The sequence below is a fragment of the Babesia microti genome, chromosome III (assembly GCF_000691945.2).
Source record: "Babesia microti strain RI chromosome III, complete genome".
Classification (NCBI taxonomy): domain Eukaryota; phylum Apicomplexa; class Aconoidasida; order Piroplasmida; family Babesiidae; genus Babesia; species Babesia microti.
This window is the reverse complement of record NC_027207.2, coordinates 299,255-319,490: the sequence shown is the minus strand read 5'-3', so window position 1 is coordinate 319,490 and position 20,236 is coordinate 299,255. Positions and strand designations below refer to the sequence as shown.

Genomic DNA, 20,236 nt, shown 5'->3' with positions numbered 1-20,236 from the left:
TGGGCTAGGGCAATGATGAGGCAGTTTACGTTAGGAATTTGCGCCATGGAGTCCAAGGCAAAGAGTCCTCCAATGACCGCGATTCTGCAACGTCTAGAAAGCAGCAGTGACTTCCAAATTATAATATTCCCCGAGGAGGTATTATTTTGTGTAAATTAGGTGATTTTGCATGCATCAATTGAAAGCTGGCCTAAGGTTGACTGCCTAATAGCTTTCCACTCCACAGGGTTTCCCCTCTCAAAGGTTCTGTAACCATAATATATAGGCCATAGAATATGTAAACAAGTATAAGCCTATAATTTTGAACAGTCTGGAAAAACAATCGTTATTTCGCTCACGTCATCAAGTATACCAGGAATTGAAAGTTAGTCTTTTAACAACGTAGAAATGCAGAATTCCTCACCCCAACTATATAGTCATCGATCATGAGGCCGTTAAACGAGGGGAGCACTCATTTGAGGAGCACTCTAATTATATAATTTTTGATAACATACGACTGAACAAACCGTTTATTGAGAAACCCATAAATGCAGAGGACCACAACAATTGGATTTACTATCCCATGAACGCAGGCGGAGGGTGTAAAAAATTGTTCCGAAAAGTACACGACAGGAGCAGTGAATACTGCCCAGATTTACATACAGTGCGTAGAGATGGCGTCTACTTATACGAAGAATTCATGTCGACATTCGGTACGGATATCAAGGTATACACTGTGGGCCAGATGTTTGCACATGCAGAAGCCCGAAGAGCGCCAACGCTAGATGGCCGAGTATGGCGGACTCCTGAAGGAAAAGAAGTTCGGTACCCAGTGATTCTCACAGAAGTTGAGAAGATAATTGCGTACCGCGTCGTATCCCATTTTGACCAAACGGTTTGCGGTTTTGATATACTGCGCACAACTAACGGGCCATACGTATGCGATATAAACGGATGGTCTTTTGTAAAGGGGAATAAGAAATACTATCGCGACTGCTCTCACATATTGCGCATAATGTTCCTGCTCAAGTTAGAGGAGAAGTACCAGATTATTTTAAGAAACGTCATTCCCCCAAGTTTTGTGGCTCAGGAGACGGAGGAGATGTTCAGACGAACCTTTGGGGAAGATATAAGCAATTTTCATAAGTCAGACGATACCGAGGAATTGTGTTCAGTGATTGTGGTCATGCGACATGGGGACAGAAAGCCCAAACAAAAGCTAAAATTTTATTCCCGTGCTCCACAGGTTCTCGATTATTTCAACGATAAAAGGTACATCTCTAGTATGTCGATTGAGTGCGAATATAATTGTACTGGTGGCGAGCTGGGGGGGTGCAACAAGAAGCAGATCAAACTCAAATCTCCAGAAGAGATGAAGGTACTGATGGCGATAAATGAGGAAATAATTGAAGAACTGATAAAGGAACCCGGTAAATATGACATCGAGCCCTTTGAGGTAGGAAGGATGGAGCCCATGTCAATGTTGCAAAACCATCGTCTGTTGGACCGCGTGTTAAAGATTGGAGATGGTTTTACAGGAATAAATCGCAAAATACAGCTTAAGCCAGTGCTTTGTGATGGAAAAAAAGTCACCAGAGTTCTAATTGTTGCCAAGTGGGGAGGGGAGCTCACGGGCGTAGGGAGGAGGCAGGCGGAAGACCTAGGCAGGCGGTTGAGAGCAAGCTTGTACCCAGGAGACTCGACTGGGTTGATTAGGCTACATTCCACTTACCGGCATGACCTCAAAATATATACCTCAGACGAGGGCCGGTGCCAAGTTACCTCTGCGGCATTCACTAAAGGCATTCTCGACCTAGAAGGGGAATTAACGCCAATTTTAGTGTCTATGACCCTACGAAACGAAAAATCGTACAGTTTGCTCAATGATGGTGTGACAGTTGCAGAAAGGAGTGAGTGTAAGAAGCGACTGCAGAAGTTGCTGAAGCTGCGCTCCAAGCTTAAGCACACGGACCCCGCCGAAATGGACCGTCTACTCGATGCCGTGGACCTGACCCCTGCCGAAAAGCCCTATTACTTAAAAGCTATCGGTGAGATGAATTCTCTGCGCTTGACAATAGGTGTTGTCAAGGACTTTTTGCGTGTTTTGAACGAGGAAATTTGCCGGGTTAATGCTATTGAGGGAAGTGGCTCTGCCTACATTTCTGACATTCTCAATGAAATAGGGTTTAGATGGAGGCACATTTTAATGAAATGGTAAGAGATATGCCTGACTTAGGAAGGATGGTAACGATTTTGATTACCTTGGCATTCCGGATATAGTGGACAATCTGCGGTTTGACCTGATCCACCATCACACGTATTTGGGTAAAGCCTTGGGGGCGCTTTTCACTATCTATAATACAGTCCAAGATATGAATAACGTGATCTCTCCTTGTGAGTACGGCGTCACGCCAGAAGAGAAATTGACTATAGGAGCAAAGGTCGCGAAGCGACTTTTGATGAAAATCCTCCATGACGTGACGCTAGTCAAGGATATGACAAACGAACGTGCAGCTAAATCTAGCCAAATAATATTACCTGGCAGGGATATGTGCCGTAATCGTGACCTACTTTACGCATCGTTGGTCACTCCGGTGAGCGTAGGGTTCAAGGGGTTTAAGACGCCCTGCAAGGGCGATTTTTTATCCCCTAACTGTACCGATGCCAAAGCCCTTATCGAGACGCCGGCTGCAGTTTCCGTCGTGGCGGCGGCCTCGGCCAGCGCCGCATCTATAGCCGCCACAGCCCTGGCAATATCTTCAATGGCGGAAGATGATAAACCGTTAGGGGAAAACTCAATAAACTCCATTGTGGGAGGGCTCAGGCCTTCGGATATGTTCAGCATGGTTTCATGTTCTAATGGAAAGGGTGAACCATGTCTAACCCAGTCTCACAAAGAAGGGGACGCAATAATGGTCCTGAATAACAGTAAAATGTGGGTTCACCAAAATGAATCCTCCGATAAGGGCGTTGTATCCTCGCCTTTTTCTCTGAATAGCGAGGCTAAGTCCGATGACGAGCACTCTGTTCGGCTGCTGGTGAATCAAGCCCGCGAACTGGGAATCAGATCGCCCTGTCGAATGGTGAGATCCCGCTACTACGTAACATCTGCATCCTACATGTTTTCTCTACTGAACATCTTTATACATGCAAAGGATGAGCAGGGGGAGGGTATTTTGGACGAAGATCATTGTGCGACAAATACCAGCACCATCACTGACATGCATTATTTGTCCCACATCGTGTTGAGAGTGTGGGAGAGGAAGGGTTCCGGGAAGGATGTCGCTGGCGCCGGCTCTGATAACTATAGGCTTGAGATACTGGTGAGTTCTGGGGCCAAGGACGGATTTGGTCAGAACTATGAGTTGTTGACCAGGAACTATGAGTTGATGAAGGGTGTGTCGAAGCCCATAGAAAGTGCAGAGATCATAGACGCGCCGTTGGATGACCATGTTTTTGACGACGATTCTGGGGGCATGCATACCTACGAGTTCATGCATAATGAACAGTCCTACATGTTAGACCAAGTAAATTACGGGACCTCCATGTCGTGTAGTCGCGCCAAGAACATTGGCATGGACTTTTCTTGCAACCCCAGTTTATCTATTATATCAAGGGACTCTAACTGCAGCTATCTGGATGTGGATGCTGAAGGGTCCAATAAATGTACCGACAAGGGGGTGCCTCCCTACTGCGAATTATCTCCCCTTGTTACTCTTACACTAGACTGCCCATTACACAGGTTTGAAAAAATCATATCACGCCTCGTTCAGTCGGTCTAACTATGATAAAAGGAGAATTATAGGGACGTACATAGAGTCCTATTGGATTTGACTCGGTTATCCGATTTTCCATATTATATTCATTTCTAAATTGTATGCATATATTATATACTACAAATACTCCTCCCTGCCATCGGTTATACCCAGCTTCCTTTGGATTCGGCAAACCCAATCTGAGTGTCCATCCGCTTACCATTGGTGGATTGCCATTGTGTGCATGTCTAAATACAGTAAAGTAGCGCTTCATAAATATGTTGCTGCCCAGAATGTAGGCGCGGCCAAACTGCGATGGGATGTCTATTTGTATGAATCCGGCCCTGTAAAATCCGTCATGTAGCACCATATAATCGGTAGGTTTCAGTTTAAGTACTATGTCCCCCAATACATATTTAATAGTGGGATAGCTAGCAATTTTGTCGGCACTGAACGAAGCTGCGGGTATGGAAGGCACTAGTTTGATGAACCTCTCATAGTCCCTGTGCGGCAGGCTGTTGAATGAGGTCCCCGAGTCTACAATTACATAGCTTTTTTCAATGGTACTTTGGGCATCATTGTTTTGGTCTGATTCTTCACGCAGAATTGTTGAATCTTGCTCATTCTCGCAGCAAAGCATTGTGTCTCCAACCCATAGCTGTGTCAGTGCCACTTCCCAGTAGTGTTTTCGCACAACTTGCGCCATTTTTAATTCACCTTCATAAAACCTCCTGTCCACTCCACCTATGAGTAAAAACTAAATATTTTGCTGCATACTGATGGCTTAAGGTTTGTGGGTGAAATATAAAATGCGAATTCAGGGGTTAAGTTTCTCTTTTTGACGAAGTTCTGAAATACAGTATCTCCGGTAGCTGACATTTCAGGAAAGGCCAATCCGAATAGTCCCTGAAATTTCAATTTCTGGATAAGCAAAAACTTGCCTCGAAAATGTTTGAACTGTTGGCACCGCGGTCACTTGGGCCCTGGTACTGTATAAGCGCAATGTTCTGGTCATTCAGAATAGTGCCGCAAAACTCCACTGTTTCAGAGGCAAAATGGCCCATGATCATACCCGTCCCAAAATATACGGTCAGCATATCCTTCAATTCATTCCTTCTGAACGTTTTAGATTTGAATGGGTCAAATTGGGGTACTTTTTTACATGTAGGCAAATTGCATTCTGTAGATATAATCCAGGTGTTGGCGCTGCCCGTGTCAAAAAGTGGTTTGATCTTTTGCCCAGGAGTGCCAACTAACAGTTCACCCACAAATTGGGAGTCCCTCAAATGTTCAATTGGCGCATATACCACTCCGACGTGAGATTCCGCACCATTAGGTATATTGTCTAGCCCTGGTGGGTGATGGTGAATCTCCCTAAGGTTGCACTTGGCGGGAGCTTCTGCCGTGCCAGGCCGAGCAACGGACTGATTAATAGGGCCGTGGATGGGCGTCCGTGATGTTGGGGTGGCCGTTGGTGTGTGGCCGAGTGAACCGGCAAGTCCACCACCTCTGGTTACAAAATTGACTTTTCCCATCCTAAAGTTATTCTCAGTAATCTCCAGCAATGAAATGTCACTTTTGATACTGTCTAATCGTATTATGTGCTAGGTGTGTCTAGGCTTACGTATCCACCTCCATCACAATGACCATGCGATGCTAGTATTATTCTACAAACAAATATTAAATTTAAAACTGTAAAATCTGTACTATCCATCACACACACAGGTTAATACGAAATGTGCGAATCAGGTGAGGTTGCACCTCAGTGTCCAACATCACTTCTTCTCAATCATACGAGGTCCTAGATATCATCAAGAAACATAACATGTGAATTGTTTCTTCAGTTGTACCTAATTATTGGGTATCCAATGACTCCTTGAAACAGTTGTAACACTTCTCCAAATCTAAAGTCAGCTGTCTGACATCTTTAGTTGATAGTTGCTGGATAGCCTCCATGTCGTTTAGCTTCCTATGCCAATTTGTGATAGTTTCCACCTGAAAACTTTTGCTAAATCTTTGATATTTAGCATCAGAGTCTAATTTGCCTATTGCTGTGATAATGTCCTGGAGGAATGGGTAGATCTCGTCAACAGCCACTTTGCCTAACATAAGTGCGTCCATAAATGTAATAAAAAATCCAGTCAATTCAAAAATTACTAATTTCTAAATGGGACGAGTCTCACTTCTTTCCTGGTGGATTCGCATGCGATCAAATCTGCATTCTCTGGGTGACCTATTGTCAAACGTTGTGCAGCCAACAGACAATTCGAACATTCATTCTAAATGGATAGATTCGTACGTTTAAAAATGCGTCAAATTCTGCAGCATTTGATTTCCTGAAAACGAGGCACAGATTGATGAGCTTTGAGCATTCCTTTACATACTCACTGTCTAAAACAATGCCTCTGGAATAAGCTTTCTCAAGACATTCCAACGAATGGATGAGTGAATACAAATTTGCATATTTGCTCGCTTCGCTATACTGCATAAGTCACATTGCAGTCTTCATAGGTACTAATGTGACGTCGTGATATGTGTTATGATTCCCCACACCAGTGTAAGTATTTTGTCAATCCACAATCTTACAATTCGGTGTGTATGCTATCGTGATGGGTTATAGACATCTCATATCTATACACATTTTTCAATTATTCATGTGTCATTCGGAGCCGGTAAAATGTGTCTCATACACACAAGCGTTGAACAATCAACACGTAGATTCACTACTTACTCCAGAATGTACGCACCGTTCATTTAAAGTAATAAAGAAACAATCGAATCAAAATAACACGCAACTTGGCACAGTTTCAAACAATACTCAGCTCAATGATAGTGGTGTCAAAAATATGTCAGCGGATGATTCCACAAGTGTGACTATAAAAAATAATCAATTAAATGATCATGCTACAGGTATCCCCAACAGTGATGTCGTTGGTAAAACAAATATCAGTAATGGTATGAGTCAAAATAACACAACCCAAAATGGTGTCACTAACAATAGTAACATGCCCGATGGCAAAAGTGAAACTGGAATTAGCAGTAAATTTGAATATATAATGTGTTTCATGTGAGCTATTTTTAATTTAGGGGTATAGAATCATATTGTTCAGAATATAGCAAAGATAAGCATATTGAAGTTAAAAAGAACGATGATAAAACGAATAAAGGATACGAGGTGGAACAAAGTGACGTGGTGATCGTGCCTGTGGAGTCGAAAAATTGCTTTGAATATGGAAAGCCAGGTGTTGTTCCTAGGTAAAGGAAGTAAATATTTAGTGACTGGATTAAACCTGAAGAATTTGGGTGGATTGTTGTTAATGTAAGATAGTATTTAATTTCAGGAGTTTGGAGTCAATAGATTTACTTCAAGCAGTAATCGAACATATACTTAGAACCCGCTAATATGGCATATCCACAAAATTTGTTACTAGACAAATTGGAATGCAATGCTGCTTCTTACGAAATTGTATTAAAATTGGTGAGTTCAGCTTGATATAGGGGTCAGACTCTATTGGAGGGTTGGTATTCAGAACTTCAACCGGTAAACACAAAATATTGATTAATAGATAAGGAAATGGTAGTTGTTTTAAACTCGCTCACTAAAACTATAACACTCTCAAAAAATCAAAATGGAGGGTATCAAGTATTGTATGAAAAATCGCACGTAAAAAATTTCATAATGTAGCAAGGTATTAATAGTCAATTTTTACACAAACTTGGCATTATAGACAGTGGTTACAAGGGGTTAGATACTCATAATTTAGTGAGGTGCAAGTTTTATTGGATGGACAAGTTGTTATGAATGTTCCGAGATTGTTCTTCGAAACTTCCGGTGGTTTTGGTATTAACAACTATGATACAGGCTTACATATGGAAAAGGGCAATGTGAGTTTTTCAGACGCATCAATTGAACCACTGTGATTAATTCTTCCCAGTCAAATACTCAGTCATCAGTCTAACTTTCCTTCCAGACCTGTCCAATTTCTGTAAGGCTTCCTCTGGAATTAGTTACTGGTGTTACCAGCACGTCTGAGTTCCTCCTGAGTTAGCTAATAGCTTGCCTTATCCATGCGATCGTTTGTGCGTTGATTGTTGTGTATTATGGCTAATATTAGAACAAAATTTACCAGATAGCATTTGCGCATTTGGTTTAAACTGAGTTATGTGCAACTTACCCTTATTTTCTTTTGCTCAGTCGGCATTTTTTTAACGTTGGTAAGATCCAATTCCTTCTTTTGCTTCTTTTCTGCTACCTTTTTCTTTTTGCGTAGTTTTAATTTTGCCTTGATGTCATTCGACATTTATATATAGTGCCATTCTAGAGTTCACTAAATGCATACATATGTAGGGTCTAGTACTTTGTATAACATTTCAATGCCAAAAATTTAGAGTACTGAGGGTTATTCTTAATTGAACTTTTTTTTTTATTAATTTAAATTTTTCACACAATTTTGCCGGTTAATAGTTATATAGTTAGTTATCAAGGGCTGGGTTTTTGAAATCATGAATATGTCCATTTAAATTCACAAGCATATATATATATATATATTGACTTGTATATTCAAGTTTAGTAGTTGTTCGCGTAAATTCTTCTTGAAAAATTAAATCTCAGTGATTGGTTCCTCAAGTGTCATCATTTTAGAAGCTCCAGTGATTGACGTCGAGGATTTATCAAATTTTGAAATGTTTGATAAATTGGTTTGTTTTTATATAGATATATATTGTTCCAGTTCTATTATATCATAAATATATTAAAATTTTTCTATATGCGCTATTAGTTGATAGCAAATTATTATATTTACAATCTATGATATTATGGTCAATATAACAATAAGATTGTGATCATAAATTTCCGTGAAATATAACTTATTATCTAATTATAAGTTATTATTTTTATTCTTTATGAATAAATAATATGAGAATTGAAATTTTCCACCTTAAAATCATCAAGAGTGATATTCGATGATAATACCATTTTTACATATCCCAACGCATCAAATCCACAATAAATTAACTAGAAACTTGTTTAAAGATATTGCAGTATTTTACAACAAATTAATGCAACTTTTAGATTTATAAGAACATTCTTATTTGAATATACCAGTTTATTGCGCAAATGTATTGGGAGAGCCTGTTTCTAATTTCTGAATCATAGTCAATTGATAGAGATTTCGGCATAAATTTGTATTTATATGTAAATATGATGGATCATCTCAGCTAATAAATATAAAAGGCCAGTTGGGATGACAATATGAGTTTTGAAAAATGAAGAAAGTACTGCATGCAGAAATTAAATGTTTCAAACATGCTATATCGGATACAATTGATGACATATAACTCACACATATGCACAATAAAAATGAATGTATTTAAGGGGTTTATAATTAACTAATTATGCCATATATGCATTATGAGGATGTATCTAGTGATTTATATGCTTATAAAAATTGTAAAAATAATTTGGAATGCGTTTATGCATCTATATCACAAACCTATGATTTGCCACCAGAAATTATTTTATCCAAGGCTGATGACGGAGTGAAGTTGCAGTTGGATTACGTTCATGCTGACAATGTGATAATAAGCAGTGTTTCTTTTGGCGAAAACCACATATTGACTGTACCCAGTGATTCGTTTGTAAATGCTATTTATGTGATAGTTGCGGACAATCAGATTACAATAAAAATCAAGTACAATGAGTCGGATGGGACTTTGACAAGTTTTACCAAGGAACTTGGTCAAATCAGTGATATAACGGTCCCCTTGTGGCTAAAAAATAACCTGGTTACTTGATGACGAAATATATATCTCATTACAACTCCATCCTTTTATATACTACTCTTTAACAATTTCGTCACGAAATACATACACTCACAATATCCTGTCTATTCAATGATTAATGTGGCTAATGTAATGCAACTAATTATCGCAGCATATCCACAATCACACAGTAGCTAGAAATTCACTACCCATATAATAACAAATGATAGATATCTAATAGTTGATATATACAAAACACATCTAATTAAAATTGAATTTTAGATGAAAATATAAATGAGATAATATATACATATACAAATAGTAAATGCTTAGATGAACGGGAAACAATGTAAAGTGAGTACACGTAGTATGATTGCATTGACACGAAAGTAGCGAAAAATAAAAAATAATTGATGCAAAGAGAGGAATAACAATTGAAGAAGGATGGAAATGTGCAGATAGATTAAGAATTAGATTTGTGGTTACCAATATACAAAAAGTTATTAATAACCATATGTTCACTCATGTACATTTAACGAACAATGTATATAATATATATAAGAAACATGCTGGATGATTGGTATAATTATGAGGTTTAATATGGTTTAAAGTAACTATTTTTATTGTTCGATAAAGTATGTAAATACCATAAGCCTTTCATCATATTAATAATTTGATGTGACAACAATGCGCTCGCCACTTTACTCAGTTAAATGTAATAACCTTTGTCATTTGTGTTATTATAACAACAAGTAACTCTCCAATTAATTAGTATGAGCAACAACCCATTAGAGTAGAAATTATTACATTGCATGCATTGACACTTTTATCGATTTCGACATGGTGTATCGATGATTCGGATGGTAGGATTATTACTATGTCATTGCTTCATTTTGTCTGAATAGCCACTTGAATTTACCTCTATCGTTTTCCTTCAATGTTATAATCCCCCGTTTGACTAATGCAATTTTAATCGATCTTCATCATAACATCTAGTAACAATTAGATCATTTTAATACACATATTGCACATAACAAGTTACCATTATTCCAACTAAATATTGTTAAAATTTTAGTGAAATTAAATTTATGATTAAATCTAAACACCTAATATATCACATAAATGAATTTTCGTAGAATTAACTTAGACTGCTATTGATGTATTAATCAATTCCAAACGTTCAAGTTGATATCGTCATGAATAATCAAATGAATAATGTAATAAAGATAAATAACTGGATATTAGACAGGGGATGTAATTGCACCAATGCTAAAAGTAGACACACTGATATTTGTCACTCTATCCATATATAATACATATCATAAGCATGCAATAGTGGGTTGGCATATGACGTATTCAAACTTACATCACATTTCAAAATAAATCATAAATCATTATTTTCACTATTCAAACTCCCAGATTCTGCAATTTTTACAGAAATATTAGGGTTCATAATTACAATAACTGTACCTAAAAGCAAAGCTTGCTGTCAATCGACACCAATAGCGCATCTTATTTACAATTATGAAGTTGGTAAATATTCCTACTATTTTTGCCATCTATGGTCTCACAACTCTATTATTTGACATATCTTATTGTATTGATACCCTAGATTTGCAACACGAAGATGGCAATGGGGGAAATGAGGGTGCTACTGGAACGGAATTATCAACAAGAGATAATCGTATAATCTTTGAGTTATCACAAGATTCGCTGCCTCTAGCTCGAACAGATTTTGACAGTAATTTTAATAGTAATCAAATCAAAATAAATCCTCGGTACAGACCGAGGATTATCAGTTGGGATGGATACTTTTACTTCGAATTGCCCTCTAACGCATACAATACTTCTATATACTTAGATTGCATTTACAATAGACAAATCATGATAACTATTTCGCATCTTCTAATCGATGATATCATTCCAACGGAAATTAAGTTATCATATAATGAAAGTGAAATATTAGAATTTCCACATGATTTCAGATTTCCAAAATGGATGACCGACTTTCGTGGAAGGGCTTTTTTTGAACGTCTAAATAGAACAGTTCCGTACATAGATGTTGATTTGACACAAAATGAATTACACGACTCATTAACTTATATCGATAGATCTTTTAGATACATACACGATCAATATGATGCAAAATACTTGATTAGATCAATATCTTATGGTGATAAGAAAGTTGATATAAAGCCTGCATCTGATGTATTATTATGTATTTTACCCGTGGGTTATATGAAATTTACCATCCGTATCGATCTTAGGACTAATCCAATGGGATTACTCAAAAAAGCAGTGGCCACATGGGATATAACAGTGGACGACATTACACAAGTCCCTGAATGGATACTTAATGCCGACAACAGGTTCTCTTCCATGATATTCAATCACCCACTACCATTAACACTTGATCTTTCATCCGAAACACTTGAAGATACGTTAGAAGTAAGTAAATATTATAATACAATCCGTTGGTGGCTCGAATATGAAAATAATGACAATTTTATTGGATATTTAAAGTGGCATGATTTTTATAGTTATGAATTACCCAGGAATATGGTACTTGAATCGATTTGTATATATCCCATAGGCAATAACCAGATTTTATTGATATACTATGGCTATAATTATAATCTTAAAAGAACTCAAGAAATTGATTCATCAATTATTACATTTCCCGATGATTATACACCTCCACAATGGATTAAAGACATAAATCCATACTTCTTCGATAAAGTTAAAATCCCCATTGAGTTTATAGAGTTGGATTTTACCAAAGATGAATTACCACAACAACTAAAATATAGCCAGAGCTTTGATACAGTTGACATTACTATAGATAAGGAACATTCTGAGTCTATCCGAATTGGGAAGATATTGTTAATTGACGGTGAGAAATCTTACATCGTACCTAAACATCACATCATCACTAGAATAATTCTTACAGTCTCCGCCAATAAAATACGAACCACACTTTTTTACTATGAAATGTCTGAACCAGAGGAAATTTTGACCAAGGATTTCTACACTGAATTGTCCTCAGATTTCCTACCTCCAAAATGGATTCAAACACTTGAAGCATTATTACCATTAACACTTGATCTTTCATCCGAAACACTTGAACATTCAGTATTAAGAAGTGAATATTATAACACAATCCATTTGTTAATATATTATTATCATAGTTTTATTGGATATTTAAAGTGGCATGATTTTTATAGTTATAAATTACCCAGGGATACGCCACTTCGAGATATTTGGATATATCCCATAGGCAATAACCAGATTTTATTGATATACTATGGCTATAATTATAATCTTAAAAGAACTCAAGAAATTGATTCATCAATTATTACATTTCCCGATGATTATACACCTCCACAATGGATTAAAGACATAAATCCATACTTCTTCGATAAAGTTAAAATCCCCATTGAGTTTATAGAGTTGGATTTTACCAAAGATGAATTACCACAACAACTAAAATATTTCCAGGGCTTTGAAACAGTTGACATTACTATAGATAAGGAACATTCTGAGTCTATCCGAATTGGGAAGATATTGTTAATTGACGGTGAGAAATCTTACATCGTACCTAAACATCACATCATCACTAGAATAATTCTTACAGTCTCCGCCAATAAAATACGAACCACACTTTTTTACTATGAAATGTCTGAACCAGAGGAAATTTGGATCAAGGATTTCTACGCTGAATTGTCCTCAGATTTCCTACCTCCAAAATGGATTCAAACACTTGAAGCATTTATGGAGTGTTTTAATTCCAATGAAAGAATTTTATCATTACAATTGGCAAATGATGATTTGCCACCAGAAATTATTTTATCCAAGGCTGATGACGGAGTGAAGTTGCAGTTGGATTACGTTCATGCTGACAATGTGATAATAAGCAGTGTTTCTTTTGGCGAAAACCACATATTGACTGTACCCAGTGATTCGTTTGTAAATGCTATTTATGTGATAGTTGCGGACAATCAGATTACAATAAAAATCAAGTACAATGAGTCGGATGGGACTTTGACAAGTTTTACCAAGGAACTTGGTCAAATCAGTGATATAACGGTCCCCTTGTGGCTAAAAAATAACCTGGTTACTTGATGACGAAATATATATCTCATTACAACTCCATCCTTTTATATACTACTCTTTAACAATTTCGTCACGAAATACATACACTCACAATATCCTGTCTATTCAATGATTAATGTGGCTAATGTAATGCAACTAATTATCGCAGCATATCCACAATCACACAGTAGCTAGAAATTCACTACCCATATAATAACAAATGATAGATATCTAATAGTTGATATATACAAAACACATCTAATTAAAATTGAATTTTAGATGAAAATATAAATGAGATAATATATACATATACAAATAGTAAATGCTTAGATGAACGGGAAACAATGTAAAGTGAGTACACGTAGTATGATTGCATTGACACGAAAGTAGCGAAAAATAAAAAATAATTGATGCAAAGAGAGGAATAACAATTGAAGAAGGATGGAAATGTGCAGATAGATTAAGAATTAGATTTGTGGTTACCAATATACAAAAAGTTATTAATAATAATGCATTCTGTGTATTGTTTTGACATGGATCGTATCAATTTGGTAGCTCTATATTAAGTATTTATATGTGCATGTATGTGTCAATTGACTTATTATATTAATGATTATGTTATTGAGCATACTAATACATTGGATTTAGTTACACCAATGACCATTTTGAGATAGACCTGTGCAATTGTCCAGGATTAACACCTGTTTGCACCCAAATAATCTTTTAAAGTAAAGGAAATAATATTTTCCTTTACTAAATTAATATGACTTATCATATATTTGACAAAATAATATTATTGTCAATCCCAGTCATATAATTCAACAGACAGATTGATTATACAAGAATATATACTGATATACCTATATACGACATATGTAATTATATCGTTAACAGAATGTGCGATCGCATCTCTATGTTATTTCAAAACATGAACATTTAATAATAATAAATATCATTGTATGTTTTAATATATTCATATTAAAAACACCAGATTATGATATATGGAAAGTTAGTTTATAATAACAATGGATGTGTATTATCGTAAGTAAAAAACCGTATACTTCTTGACAAGCGTTTAAACTTATATTAATCATGCTCATTTATACATATTCAGTACTATTTTAAGATAACATCAGAAAATAAAATAACACATATATAGAAATTAATGATATTTTTGCATAACAAAGTGTTTATCCGAATACATTAGAACAAATCAATACAAATGATACGTACTATTTAATATTAATGTACAAATTTCATGATTAACTAACTTTAAAGTGTTATGGCGATAAAATTACAAAAGGAACATCAGCGTCACATTGTCTAAATTGCTACGCAAGATTTGGAACTATTTAGTTATATAATATCCTAAAATTCCATAAGGACTTGCATTACATCATTCTCTGGGTCGTAACCACATGCCAACAACTGCGACCGCAGTAATGTAGCAGATTGCTTATTAAACTCCTTACACAAAATCAGATCCTTTACTTTACCTAATAACTCGTCGCTCTTATAGCCCACTAATTGACACGCTTCTAGGACACGGCATGCTGTTGGAACGTCGCTGAGTGTCATTGACGAGTGGCTAGTCATGACAAGCAAACGAAACTCGCTGCAAATTCGTTGGAGAATTTGCGCAGCTTCCAAGAGGTCTAATGGTTGTGACTTTTCTGTGCAAACTTTGTTCAATTTGCTGGTCTTTGTCGAGAGCGCCCCATGAGATTGTGCATGAGGTGATTCCGGGATGGACGCTGGGTATTCTGGGATATTGCTCACTGATGCACTCGAGATCCCCATCAAACGGACCAGATGAGGGTCCTGGATATCCTTTTTGGATTGGATCAATTTGTGGGACGATGGTTTTTTGGGCCAGGTATCGGGATATTGCGATTTCACTCGCCTGAGAATCAAGCCCAGCGATGCTACGCATGAAGTCTTTATCGCCTTCGTATCCCCTAATATGGGACTGTCCTTCAACATTATATCGCAATGCGTTTTTCCTTTCATCCATATAGACTGTGCTAATCTGGTTTCCTCGGTAGCTGTTTCCGAATTCATTGCACCCACTTCCCCCAGTAAGAATTCCTGAGTGGTCACCTTGTCTGGAGCCATAGTCGAGGTCTGGCCTAAGTTCTTCATCTTCGACCCTTCCCTGGGGGAGCTGTTCACTGGGAAGTTTGACATAACCGCTGCCTCCGAAACCAGTGCCCTTGTATGCGTGATAATTGTGAGAATTTCGTTGAGTCCTAAGTCCAAGTTCCATCGAGCGACACTTTGTAGCAATGAGGCGATCTGCGGTGCCGAGGTATGCGTAACCGAGGCCGTAATTTTTGTCCTGAATTAGAGTGAGATACTTACAAGATTGAGTAAATAAGATCGTTGAGCTCGAGGGGGACGGGTTCGGACGTTTTTAAAAATGCATTCCCCGCTTCGAATAGAATCTTCACTAATTCCATAGGGCTCATAAAGCTCAGTTGTGAATTCACATGGCACACGCATATGCGGCAAATGTCTTGGTATGCCTTCCCTAGACGAGTAAAGGCTTCCAGAATCTTTATCGCCTCGCCAGGGGTCGCCTGATGAATCATGCAGTTTATACGTCCTAAATGATGAACGAAAATTTCTAAGATATTCCATCTTAATGGGCACAAAGTATATTTTACACTAAAATGTGAATTTTTAGGCCTATAAAGATGCGATATCACAGATGTACAAAATTAAAGCACGTGTAAATGTGATGAATGTAAGCGTGAAGAAGTTAATGATGTTGAACTATTGATAAATAAGAGGGTAGAATTTTTTATTGAATAGTTAGATTTCAACAAATTCACTAGCAGAAAATTTCACGTATTATCACATACAATTAGATATCTTTATGATTGTGAAGCATTGAGATCTATTAATCTACGGGGAATTTTTCTTCACATAGGGGGTTCATAATCATCAACACATTTTCGTATGCGACTATTAGCTTAAAACAGCCACCAACACACGTATAGAAACATTTTTAGCAATGAAACAGCAATAAATCTCCCAAAATCAAGAGTATAGATCAGAACATGACTTGTGATTACCTGCGATTGTTGAATATAGCTGCGTGTCATCGAAACCCATTGACACAAAGGAATGAGCAATTTGTCCCAGTTCTCTAGGTAAAAAGGGTATGGCCATTAGTCGACATTGTACGTGTAAGCTTAGGCGGTTTAAAAAATTTTTATCCCTAAATTCAGTCTACGTGAAATGCTGTGTTTTACTGGCATTTTTGAGATTGAATTTATAACCATTGAAATCTCTAATGGCGTTAAGAACTCATATAATCTGTTCTTTATCTGATTCACCATAGCGTTTATTAACTTTGAATCAAAAATTTTTGCTTTGCTATATGCCGACAATACCATTGCTATATGTACCTGTGTTAGTTGTGGCTGGGTATTATTTTTTAATTTTCCCTAGGAAAACTAAAAAGCTTTATACTAATCTTTTATGCATACTGATGAATAGAAGTGAGCCTTCGTTACAATTTGATTGCATAGTAAATTAAACAACTCAGTGTCGACTTTCCTAACCCTTGCCAATGAATTTAGTATTAATGCGATTTCCTTAGGCTCCAATGTAGGATATATTTGCTTAGACCGGGTGATGAGTTTGTTCCAAGTGGAATCATCAACAAACGATTCCCTTGCTAGCAGGTTTGAGTAGTAACCAAGAACCTCCCCGTCCATATATCTGGGATGCGGCATATTTGCCGGTACCGAATTCTTTCTGCTCTCAAAGGGTTTAGATAGTCCATCCCTCCTAAGGCCATTAATGCTTTTTATGTCATAATGCGCATGCCTACCCTGACAGATCGTTAGATAAGCAGGCTTAGATGACCGCGATAAAGGCAAACCTCGCCACATATAACAACCAATAGCGGTAATGTATTATTGTGCTACAGTGGAGTGGGTGTGTAATTATGTTACAAAAATTAAAAAATCATCCTCTAAATTTGTAGAGGATGTAAATAACAAGGATTACCCCGAAAAACATCATCACTAGTTTAATCAATCCATCAGTTGTGGACTAAATAATACTGTTTACAAACCTTTAGCTTTAGTATGTGCTTCATATTGAGTAAATTGCGGCCGATAATACTCCTAATTTCGTCGTAACTACCATGCTAAATAACAAATGATTTACTAGATCATTAATGTAAACCTGCGACTGCCTAATTTCATCTCGCATATTACTACTAATCTATATAAAAAGCTTCAATTACATTCTTGAGGGTATGAACTTTGGACTCTAGATCCAGTATTAGATCTTCATTTTCATCATCCAGGGATCCTTCGAAATATAGCCCTCGAGATTTATTTTCAAATCTTCTATCCATATCACCCACACCCATTCAACACTACCACCTAGTGCCATACCCACAGCTAACCTTTGCTACATACTACCAACCATAATTGCCGGATAAATCGCCATAATTAGAGAATAGTCAAGCAAAAATACTATGGAACTTAGCATTGATCATTAAATTGAGCCAATTGTTACTAAAACAGTAAACAAATACTAAGATATGTCAATTACAACATGAGCTAAACATAGAAGGGACATTTGTCAATCTGTTAAATCTTCCTAGTGTTATAGAACTCCTTCGTCGCCCGGTGTAATTAGGACCGCGCTTGATCCCGTGTGAATCACTGTCCAGATCAAAAATATTCCGTTCAATCTTGCTCAAAATTTCCTCAGCAATGCACACAAATGCCTTTTCCACATTGCACGCTGATTTGGCGGATGTTTCTAAAAAGAATAATCCATTAGAATCTGCAAACCGCTTACCTATGTCAATACCGATGCGTTACCCTCCTCATACTCCACTTCCCTGGCTGACAAGTCGCTCTTATTTCCTATTAGGATAATTGACATAGAGACAGTTGAATTGTCACGTACTTCTTGGAGCCACTTACTGAGATGGTCAAACGTTTCCCTCCTTCCGATATCGTAAACCAACAGCGCGCCAGCCGCTCCTCTGTAGTATGATCTTGTGATTGATCTAAATGACTCTTGTCCAGCACTAAATTAGAGGTTATGCCTACGTATCCCATATTTGGAGTTTAATTGGAGTACCCTGAATGCTGATGATGCGAGCTCCAAATTCCACACCAATGGTGAGGTCGTGGTTCGCGCGGAAGCGCTTATCTGTGAATTGCAACAGCAAGCAACTTTTCCCCACGCCTAAATCAATAGTTTCATTACCTGTATCCCCGATGATTATGAATTTTAGCAGGTATTTGTAAGCTGACATATCAAATCCCCATGCACATCTTACCTAGTGTACACATAACAGCGCCACCGATGCTTGTGGGTCACTATCACTCTCTCTTTGTTACAACTCGTCATTAGACATTCCACTAGCCTACACTTGTCAAATGTTCTTATCCTTAGATACGGACAATATCTTGTTGTTAACCTTATTAGCTCCATAACTGTCATCTTTCGTAGTGTCTTATTTAATATGCTCTCCAGGTTGTCAATAAATGGACTATTTTTTGATATGTGTTTATTACTATGCGATTTTTTAGTACCAGAAATCCCATTACTATCTTTAGAACTTTTGTATAATACGCTAGTTTTGCAAATATTCGCAGCGGCACCATCTATGATTGGTATACCCTCGTTAATATTCTTGTAATTTTTATTATGTAACGTTTTATTGGAGTGACAAACTTTTACATGCCTAGTCCAACTTCTTCTAGTTATTCCACCGTGATTATGACATAGCAAACCTAATTGACGCATGTCTTACAGTAGTATATAACTTGACATTTATTCTTATTATAGTATTTTAATGGACTATTTTAATCATCACTTACGCCACGCAAACATAATTGTTATTTTTTTCATTTTTTTTAGCGTTTTCCCCGATAGAATCACACACAGTTGTTTTTTTGTTAATTACTTTTGCTGAATGATTGTTTGAGTCACAAGACAAAATTTCAATACTTAATTTATCATCTAACAATCCTTTACCACTCTTATTAGATCCAGAATGCACATATTGCACGTCTGTTTGTGTATACAATTGAATATTTGTTGAAAATTTTGGGACGAATTTATCTAGGATTATCTCATTTTCTTCGGTGAACGTGTTACATATGTCAGCAGTTGAAAAATTAAAGTTCTCATAATTCGTGTCTAGATTATAATTTTCAGAAATTTCCTGTTGGTTATAAACATTGTTAAAATCTGTATTGGATTGTGCAACATTTTGACTGAATATGGACGCATATTCATCCACCACGTTTTGGGAGTTCGAGTGGAAATTTTTCAATTTTAAGCTAAATTGGGAAAGGTTTAAGCTACCTCTGTCAAATTCAAACATGATAAACACTGAATACTTACAATATCTTGTTAATCTATGTACCATGCATATTTGTCATATGACACCAAATGTGTCACAGCAAGGAGAATTTTTCGACAATTATCATTAGCTATTTTTGTGGTAAATTGCAACAAATATTGATTGAATTTCAAATATTGAATAACTTATATTTGATTATTTGGCGAATATATTCATTTGATCTGATATTTATGTCATTCAATAAGAATACACTATTGCCAATGTGATATTAGTTGTAATAAATTACGTACAATCATTAAAT

General features: G+C 36.9%; 11 protein-coding genes across 11 annotated transcripts; 4 read left to right on the top strand and 7 right to left on the bottom strand.

Moving 5' to 3' along the window:
- Nucleotides 1–12: 12 nt before the first annotated feature.
- BMR1_03g00920 (Histidine phosphatase superfamily (branch 2)) lies at nt 13–3,761 on the top strand (the record flags this gene model as incomplete). Its single annotated transcript, XM_012793340.1, has 5 exons — nt 13–138; nt 160–243; nt 266–364; nt 386–2,193; nt 2,216–3,761. 5 exons carry the CDS (start codon nt 13–15, stop codon nt 3,759–3,761), a joined length of 3,663 nt encoding a protein of 1,220 aa, XP_012648794.1.
- BMR1_03g00915 (Eukaryotic aspartyl protease) lies at nt 3,899–5,448 on the bottom strand (the record flags this gene model as incomplete). The annotated part of the gene is made up of 5 exons (XM_021481882.1): nt 3,899–3,934; nt 3,955–4,491; nt 4,512–4,655; nt 4,676–5,338; nt 5,359–5,448. The coding sequence occupies 5 exons, from the start codon at nt 5,446–5,448 to the stop codon at nt 3,899–3,901; spliced, it is 1,470 nt and encodes a 489-aa protein (XP_021338468.1).
- A 140-nt stretch (nt 5,449–5,588) lies between these two features.
- On the bottom strand, nt 5,589–6,222 carry BMR1_03g00910 (ESCRT-I complex subunit VPS28; the record flags this gene model as incomplete). Its single annotated transcript, XM_021481881.1, has 3 exons — nt 5,589–5,897; nt 5,918–6,013; nt 6,034–6,222. 3 exons carry the CDS (start codon nt 6,220–6,222, stop codon nt 5,589–5,591), a joined length of 594 nt encoding a protein of 197 aa, XP_021338467.1.
- BMR1_03g00896 (conserved Plasmodium protein, unknown function) lies at nt 6,344–7,655 on the top strand (the record flags this gene model as incomplete). The annotated part of the gene is made up of 10 exons (XM_021481880.1): nt 6,344–6,801; nt 6,822–6,989; nt 7,011–7,053; nt 7,076–7,106; nt 7,127–7,212; nt 7,233–7,275; nt 7,301–7,398; nt 7,420–7,478; nt 7,499–7,575; nt 7,597–7,655. 10 exons carry the CDS (start codon nt 6,344–6,346, stop codon nt 7,653–7,655), a joined length of 1,122 nt encoding a protein of 373 aa, XP_021338466.1.
- Nucleotides 7,656–8,035, bottom strand: BMR1_03g00895 (hypothetical protein; the record flags this gene model as incomplete). The annotated part of the gene is made up of 5 exons (XM_021481879.1): nt 7,656–7,732; nt 7,756–7,774; nt 7,796–7,839; nt 7,862–7,889; nt 7,910–8,035. The coding sequence occupies 5 exons, from the start codon at nt 8,033–8,035 to the stop codon at nt 7,656–7,658; spliced, it is 294 nt and encodes a 97-aa protein (XP_021338465.1).
- On the top strand, nt 9,138–9,527 carry BMR1_03g00890 (hypothetical protein; the record flags this gene model as incomplete). The annotated part of the gene is made up of 1 exon (XM_012793334.1): nt 9,138–9,527. One exon carries the CDS (start codon nt 9,138–9,140, stop codon nt 9,525–9,527), a length of 390 nt encoding a protein of 129 aa, XP_012648788.1.
- On the top strand, nt 11,019–13,616 carry BMR1_03g00885 (hypothetical protein; the record flags this gene model as incomplete). Its single annotated transcript, XM_012793333.1, has 1 exon — nt 11,019–13,616. One exon carries the CDS (start codon nt 11,019–11,021, stop codon nt 13,614–13,616), a length of 2,598 nt encoding a protein of 865 aa, XP_012648787.1.
- On the bottom strand, nt 14,955–17,488 carry BMR1_03g00880 (conserved Plasmodium protein, unknown function; the record flags this gene model as incomplete). Its single annotated transcript, XM_021481878.1, has 5 exons — nt 14,955–15,924; nt 15,948–16,191; nt 16,664–16,820; nt 16,844–16,999; nt 17,081–17,488. The coding sequence occupies 5 exons, from the start codon at nt 17,486–17,488 to the stop codon at nt 14,955–14,957; spliced, it is 1,935 nt and encodes a 644-aa protein (XP_021338464.1).
- A 76-nt stretch (nt 17,489–17,564) lies between these two features.
- Nucleotides 17,565–17,976, bottom strand: BMR1_03g00875 (conserved Plasmodium protein, unknown function; the record flags this gene model as incomplete). Its single annotated transcript, XM_021481877.1, has 4 exons — nt 17,565–17,651; nt 17,674–17,748; nt 17,769–17,825; nt 17,848–17,976. 4 exons carry the CDS (start codon nt 17,974–17,976, stop codon nt 17,565–17,567), a joined length of 348 nt encoding a protein of 115 aa, XP_021338463.1.
- A 177-nt stretch (nt 17,977–18,153) lies between these two features.
- Nucleotides 18,154–18,879, bottom strand: BMR1_03g00862 (Rab family, other; the record flags this gene model as incomplete). Its single annotated transcript, XM_021481876.1, has 4 exons — nt 18,154–18,413; nt 18,437–18,648; nt 18,671–18,809; nt 18,831–18,879. The coding sequence occupies 4 exons, from the start codon at nt 18,877–18,879 to the stop codon at nt 18,154–18,156; spliced, it is 660 nt and encodes a 219-aa protein (XP_021338462.1).
- A 20-nt stretch (nt 18,880–18,899) lies between these two features.
- Nucleotides 18,900–19,956, bottom strand: BMR1_03g00861 (hypothetical protein; the record flags this gene model as incomplete). The annotated part of the gene is made up of 3 exons (XM_021481875.1): nt 18,900–19,360; nt 19,381–19,427; nt 19,448–19,956. The coding sequence occupies 3 exons, from the start codon at nt 19,954–19,956 to the stop codon at nt 18,900–18,902; spliced, it is 1,017 nt and encodes a 338-aa protein (XP_021338461.1).
- Nucleotides 19,957–20,236: the final 280 nt, after the last annotated feature.